This window comes from Loxodonta africana, chromosome 10 (assembly GCF_030014295.1).
Source record: "Loxodonta africana isolate mLoxAfr1 chromosome 10, mLoxAfr1.hap2, whole genome shotgun sequence".
NCBI lineage: Eukaryota > Metazoa > Chordata > Mammalia > Proboscidea > Elephantidae > Loxodonta > Loxodonta africana.
The window spans coordinates 33579035-33586304 of record NC_087351.1 but is presented as its reverse complement, the minus strand read 5'-3'; the positions used below and the strand labels follow the sequence as shown (position 1 = coordinate 33586304).

At 40.7% G+C, this 7270-nt stretch overlaps 1 protein-coding gene across 1 annotated transcript; it reads right to left on the bottom strand.

The window, feature by feature from the left end:
- Positions 1-308: 308 nt before the first annotated feature.
- Positions 309-1235, bottom strand: LOC100666684 (olfactory receptor 6E1). The gene has a single exon (XM_003420981.3). The coding sequence runs from the start codon at positions 1233-1235 to the stop codon at positions 309-311; it is 927 nt and encodes a 308-aa protein (XP_003421029.2).
- Positions 1236-7270: the final 6035 nt, after the last annotated feature.

The window sequence follows — 7270 nt, the reverse complement described above, 5'->3', positions numbered from 1 at the left end:
GCTGATGCTTGCGGCTTATGGTGAAACATAGAGCTAGTTCCTGCCTATAAAGAGCTTGTATTCTTTTGGGTACCCAGGCAGACACAGAGGGGATGAGCATAAATACTCAAATTTGATATTTAATAAAAATGCCCCGAGGAACAAGAGAACTTCTGAGTTTGTGCTGAGTTGCATATTGGCTGGCACTATTCTGCTGAGCAGAAATATCGTCAGAGGTTTTTCTGAAAGATAAGGCTGAATTTCTTGCAGGGGCCTGATATTCCCTTAACTTGTCTGGGAACATTAGCCTTAGCTTCTGTTCCACAGCTTTATGAGAGGAGCTTGCTTACGTGCTCCCTCAACACCTGCTTCACCTGTTTGTTTCTCAGGGAGTAGATGAAGGGATTGACCATTGGGGTCACCACAGTGTTGAGAAGGGCCACTACCTTGCTTCTGTTCTCTCTCTGGCCACCCTTGCCTGACCGGACATACATGAAGATGCAGCTGCCATAGAAGAAAGACACGACGATGTGGGAGGAGCAGGTTGAGAAGGCTTTCTGGCGCTCCTTGGCTGAGGGGATGTGCAGGATGGTGTGGAGGATGTGGCCATAGCAGGTGGCTGTCACAGAGAGAGTGCCCAGTAAGCTGAAGTTGGCTGCAATAAAGCCCAGAAACTCTATCAGACTTGTATCTGCACATATGAGTTCCAGGATAGGAAAGTTGTCACAGAAGAAATGATTAATGATATTGGGGCCACAGAATGGCTGTTGAATTGTGATTGAACTAGGAACAATGATGAGAAGGAATCCTGTCATCCATGAACAAAGGACCAATTGGACACAAACCCTTTTGCTCATGATGGTGGCATAGCGCAGGGGGTTACAAATAGCTACATACCTGTCAAAAGACATCACTGCCAGGAGATAAAACTCTGTGGTACCTAGGAAGAAATAGAGGAAACCCTGTAGGAAGCAGCCTGGTAGAGAGATGGTCTTACTTCCAGTTAAGATATTGTTCAGCATCTTGGGAAAAATGACTGAGGTGAACCAGATCTCCAGGACAGCAAGGTTGCTGAGGAAGTAGTACATGGCGGTGTGGAGGCGTCTGTCCATGAGGGTGATGACCACGATGAGGAGATTCCCCAGCAGAGTGAGGAGGTAGGTCAGGAGAAACCCCAGGAAGAGGAGCATCTGCAGGTCACAGGCATCTGAGAGCCCCAGCAGGACAAACTCAGCCACAGTGGTGCTGTTCCCCATGGCTTCTCGACCTTGGCTGGGGATGGTCAATCAGAGGTGTTTAGTATCAGGGTTATGATACTCTGGGCATCTGAGGGTAGCCTGGAACTGAAAGGAAAGACAGCTGAGTGTTGCGTTTTGGGCTGAAGGAATCTTTTATTTCTGTGAAGGGCCTGCCTTACCACCGCTGACTACTCAGGCTGGATTTGCAGAGTCCCTGCTGGGACCTATTTCATTTTCAGTTCCTGTTCCATCTGTGTGCTAGAGGAGGAAGAAGCGATGGCTAGGGTGTACCAAATGAGGCTCAAAAGCAAAAATTAACCATGTTTACCTTCCTTAACTAAACTCTTATTCCTGAGTCCTCAATTAATACTTTGCCCCTAAGAAAGTCTGCTTTCAATACCTTCTAATCTTTTCCTCCAATATTGGGTCTTCATCCCTAAATAGTTCATATTCCATGGTGGTACCCTTTCTACTTAACTTAGCTGTTCCCTATCAGGTACATATTCTGAGGTAAACTGGCTTCAAGTGCATGGAAACTCCATTGCTGCTACAAAATTACCTGAATCTTTGATGATTTTAACTACTACAGTGAAACCTGTGAGAGCCAGAACTTGATGAGACTGCTTTGTTTGTCCAGGTCTCATATGTTTTCTGCCTTTGACAGGGTACAATCTTAAATGACTTTGCTACGGTTCTCTGTTATTTGAGTTTTCTTTCTCTGACAGGTTTCTCCCTTACACAGGTTAAGGCTTTTCCAGGTTTTATTATATTTGGATTAATAAACAGGAAAGAAGAAATATATGAGAGAAAACAACGGTCACAAATCACGAAAAGAAAAATTCAATTCCTATCTGTATAAATCCTTAGTAAGAGTTTGGTATTCAAGGTTGTTAATAATCTGTCCCCAAATGATATTTCCGGGTTCTCTTTACATTCGGCATCATACCCTGGACTCTAGGTACCATAGACTCTTTGCAATTCTTTGATTTCTTATCCATTGCCATGCACCTGTGCTTTTGCACAAGAGATCTTTTCTGCCTGGAATTATCAGTCTTTCAAATCCTATTTACCTTTTAAAATGCTCCTCAGTAAATGCATTTCCTCCATGAAAGCGTCTCTTCTGAATGAATGAGTCTTTCCTTTGTATCTTCCATAATTTTATGACATTTCATCTTGTTTTGACTGTATGAGTCTTTCCTTTGTATCTTCCATAATTTTATGATGTTTCATCTTATTTTGACCATATTTTATAGTTGCTTTTAATTCGTTGCTCTTTGAGTTAAAAATTTCTTTATTAACTTTAGTTTTTTCTATAGCAACTAGAACATATTTTTTGTGATAATAAGCTTTAATAAACAATGAATGAATGAATAACTCCTCAAATTCCTGAGAGAGACATTGGTGAGCATTTACACACAATGGGCTGAGGACATACCCCTTATGTAGTATCTCCTAGAGGCCAACGATCTTGCTGTCAGCGTGCCAAGTAATCTTAAACTGGTTCATTTGGGGAGAGTTAGATTTTCCTCATGACGAGGAGGAGGTATCTTCCTGTAATCATTCCCTGAATAGAGACCTTCCATCATTGAGGTGTCTACAGTTTGAGCTAGTCAGTAGACAGGAGTCTGGCTGGGTATGCTGGGAGACTCCCGGCAGGAAAACAAAACAACACGAAACAAAAAAATCTTAAAAATGTCTCTTTCAAAAGCCAGCAAACCTGAAAGTGTCCTTTCTTAAGCATTACGAACTACTGTATTTATGTGGCATAGCTGAAGCAAGAATTATTTGCTGGTGTCTGGAGAATAAGATTGGGACTCAATTTAAGTACCTGACAGAAGGAGGTACTAGCGGTGGTGGGACATGGGGGAGATGAAAGGGGCATTAGTGGGGAGAATGAAATGGTAAACTTGACCCATTTTGCCTTTTATAATTTTGCCTTCTTTTTAACACAGGCTACGCTACTCAAAGTCATTCTACAAACTACCATTCTATCTAGCATTTGTTGGCAGTTATTAAAGAACACAAATAGTTAATCAGCCTCTGAGGATATAACTAGAGCCATTCTTCAGGGCTTATTTCTGGGCTCAACATAGTTTGATTCATTAGCAATCTGAAAAAGTGGTCTCTGCAGCATCGTTGTTTGGTTCTGGTGTGAGCCCAGGTGGCTGAGAAAGTTATCTAGCTCTTCCTAGAACACAAGCAGAATCCATCATAAACGTGATTCCCAGAAGCATCATCAGGAACTAATAGGGTGAGAATTATCTAGGTGAAGTTTTGATTGGAGGCATTCAGAGGCCTATAGCAACAGAGACTAAAATAAGGAATAGCTGGAGGAGAGTGAGAGGAGAGGAAAAAGTCCAGGGTTCATAGCGAATCATGAGCTGAGCACATTGTAACCAGCGCAAGGACATAACACATAGACAGTGCCATTTAAAATGTTCTGTTTTTTTTTTCTTCCCCCTATTTCATGCAGGAGGCCACCAGCTTGGGGTCTTCCTAGATACAAAGGGAAATGGACCACTTCATAAATCCCAGGCATTCTCCCCTTTATTGTCGATGCTTGATGAGGGAAGGAGGAGACTTGCCAGGCAGCCTGAGAGCCGGGACATGGCTGCAGCCATCTGCTTCAGACCATTCATTATTTTAAGGGCCTTTCATGTAGGCTCCAGTGGGATAGTCTCTGCATGCTCCTCTGGGCCGTTCTAGTTCGTTTAGAAGGAAGGCGAGATCTTTCCCCTCCAAGGAAAAGCATTAAGTATTTCACCCAGATTCCATGCTGTCCAGAGCTTTGACTTTTCCAAGGGGACACTAACACAAAGCACGGGGTAAATGTTTTGTAAATCATGCCAGGCGAGGTTCCTCACTGCTAGCGAGTAACTTAATGGCTCTGACTGGGTAAGGATTTATTTAGCTACTGGTGGATGGTGGGGCTTAAGTTACTAATAAGACCCAGTGCTTTTCTTTCATGTGCCAGACCTTATAAAAGAATATAAAAAGCAATTGCCAGTAGAAGAGGGGCTTGAGGAAGCTACTGTTGCACTGCCATCCCCTGAGGACTGAGGTGGAGATTACCCCAAATGTCCTGGAGCAGCTGTCTGGCAGCTCTCTGAGGAAGTCCCAGTCAGGACCTTCCATACGTGATACTCACAGGATTGCAGAAGATACTGGGTTCTCATGGATATTTCTTGGAGTTGCAATATTGGCCCTAAAAGCAGGTCTTATACTGTTGGTATGAGATCTTCATGTCTCATGAATTTGATGGCATTCTCTAAGAACACTTGTCTTTTCCCAAAGCTTCCTGATCCAGCAGCCACTTTCCCTGGGTCACTAAGAGTAAGAGGATGGTGTCCTTAACTTTGCCATCATTTAGAGGGTCTGATGAGTCCAGGCAGTTCTGAAATCATCCATTTTCGGCAAGTTCATTCTGGGAAAAGCCTTGGAAAAGTGCAGTTGTCATTTGGAGCAATCCTTCATCCTCCTCTTGGACTAATGTGGTGATTCTGACTGACAAAGACTTTCATTTCATCCTCATGTGGGCCCAGTCTCTATGAAGTGATGCTTCTTCTGTGGGCTCTGGGGCTCTAGGAGACACTGGGTGAGCTACTTCTGGAACAAACACTCATCTTCATGGAAGTGACATCAGGGCTGAAAGCTATGGGTTGCAGCTTTGTTTTCTTAAGGGATCTGCTCTTCCCTCTAGTTTGATGGGGCTTGGGATCCCCAGTGAATGAATATAATGAGCCTCCTCACTCAGAGTCTTCCCAACTCTCTTAGCTGTTACTTACTACAACTTGCATATAAAAGCTTCCGTTGTTTGTTCAGATCAAGAATAACATTACTTGTAGTTAAAATAATGAATCCAATTATGCCTCTGAAATAGGGGCCACTGTATAATGTTCAGCAGTCCTATTGTGACATGGATTTAAGGAACCACCACAAGTAATCAAGAGCCTTGGCCGATCTTATCCTGACCTCTGCTTGCCTGGGGCTGGTAGATGGGATAAGATGGGGTCCTGGGGGAAGGACGAAAATGAAAGAAAATGAAAAAGTTGGATTAAAAATTTTTTCCTTACTTAAAAATGTAAAAGCATTTGGGAAAAAAATCGAGAAACTTATTCTCAATTATAGTCAAGAAAGGAGGAACAAAGAATGTAGGCTTGCCTCTTGACCAGGCTATACAAATGGCCCCTTGAACAAGTTCTTGGTTATTCAATTTTCAGTACTGTTTAGAAGAAAATTAAAGCAGATTTTTTAAACATTTTTCCTGAACATATACTCCTTTAATATAGAAAAATTGGAAATGCTAGTAAAATATGTTTTAAAAAACTCCTCATTCATGGTCCTAACTCAATATCATTAATTGTTTAGTGGGTATGTTTTTGCCAGGGTTTTCTATGCATTTCTGACAGAGCTATGACTATATACTATATACTATATTCCTTTGCTGTTCAAGAAGTGGTTCATAGACCAGCAGCACTGGTATTATTTCTGTTAGAAACACAGAGTCTTGGGCATTACCCTATTCCTTCTGAATCAGAATTTGTGTTCTATTAAGATCCTCAGGCGATGATTAGTATCACATTAAAGTCTGGTATATTTTTATCTATCTATCCATCTGAATACAAAATATTCTTATTTTTCATTTAAATCAATAACTGAAGTTTTTCTTGTTATTAAAAATTCCACATAAATATGATTTTACATGCTAGATGTATCATTAGTTTATATAACATTCCTTTATTACATTTAAGTTGTTTCCAATTTGTCTTTGTTAAATAGAACTTGGATCAACATCTTTATATAGAAAGCATGGTCTATAATTGAAAGTTTTTTTAAGGACAAATTCCTAGTCAGGAATTACTAGTTCAGAGGGATTAAAAAATTTTAAGACCTCTGTATGATATGATATGAGTAAAGCATTACTGAAGAAGAACAACAAAGTGGGAGGCCTCATACTACCAGATTTTAGAACCTATTATAACCGCCACGGTAGTTAAAACAGCTTGGTGCTGGTACAACAACAGATGTAGAGACAATGGAACAGAATTGAGAACCCAGACTTAATTCATTCACATATGAGCAGCTGATACTTGACAAAGTCCTAAAGTCCTTTAAATGGGGAAAAGAAGGTCTCTTTAACAAATGGTGCTGGATATTCATCTGCAAAAAAATAAAACAAGACCCATACTTCACACTAGGTACAAAAACTAACTCAAAATGGATCAAAGACCTAAATATAAAATCTAAAATGATAAAGATCATGGAAAAAAATAGGACAATGTTAGAAGCCCTAATACATGGCATAAATAGTATACAAACCATAACTAATGAGGCCAAAACACCAGAAGAAAGACTAGTTAATTGAGAGCTCCTAAAAATCAAACAGTTTTGTTCATCAAAAGACTCCCATCAAAAGAGTAAAAAGAGACCCTACAGACTGGGAAAATTTTTGGCTATGACAAACCCGATCAGCATCTAATCTCTAGAATCTACAAGATACAGCAACTCCTCAACACCAAAAAGACAAAAAAAACAATAAAAAATGGGCAAAGAATATGAACATGCACTTCACCAAAGAAGACATTCAGGCGGCTACCAGATACATGAGGAAATGCTAAAGATCATTAGCCATTAGAGAAATGCAAATCAAAACTACAATGATATTCCATCTTACCCCAACAAGGCTGGCACTAGTCCAAAAAACACAAATAATAAATGTTGGAGAGGTTGTGGAGAAACTGGAACACTCATGCACTGCAGGTGGAATTGTAAAGTGACATAGCCACTTTGGAAAATGACTTGGTGCTTCCTTAAAAAGCTAGAAACAGAAGTACCATACAATCCAACAATCCTGCTCCTTGGAATATATCCTAGAGAAATAAGAGCCATCACGTGAATAGACATATGCACACCCATGTTCACTGCAGCATTGTTCACGATAGCAAAAAGATGTAAACAACCTGGATGCCCATCTACAGATGAATGGATAAACAAATTATGGTACGTACACACAAGGGATACTATGCAGCGAGAAAGAACAATGATGAATCCAT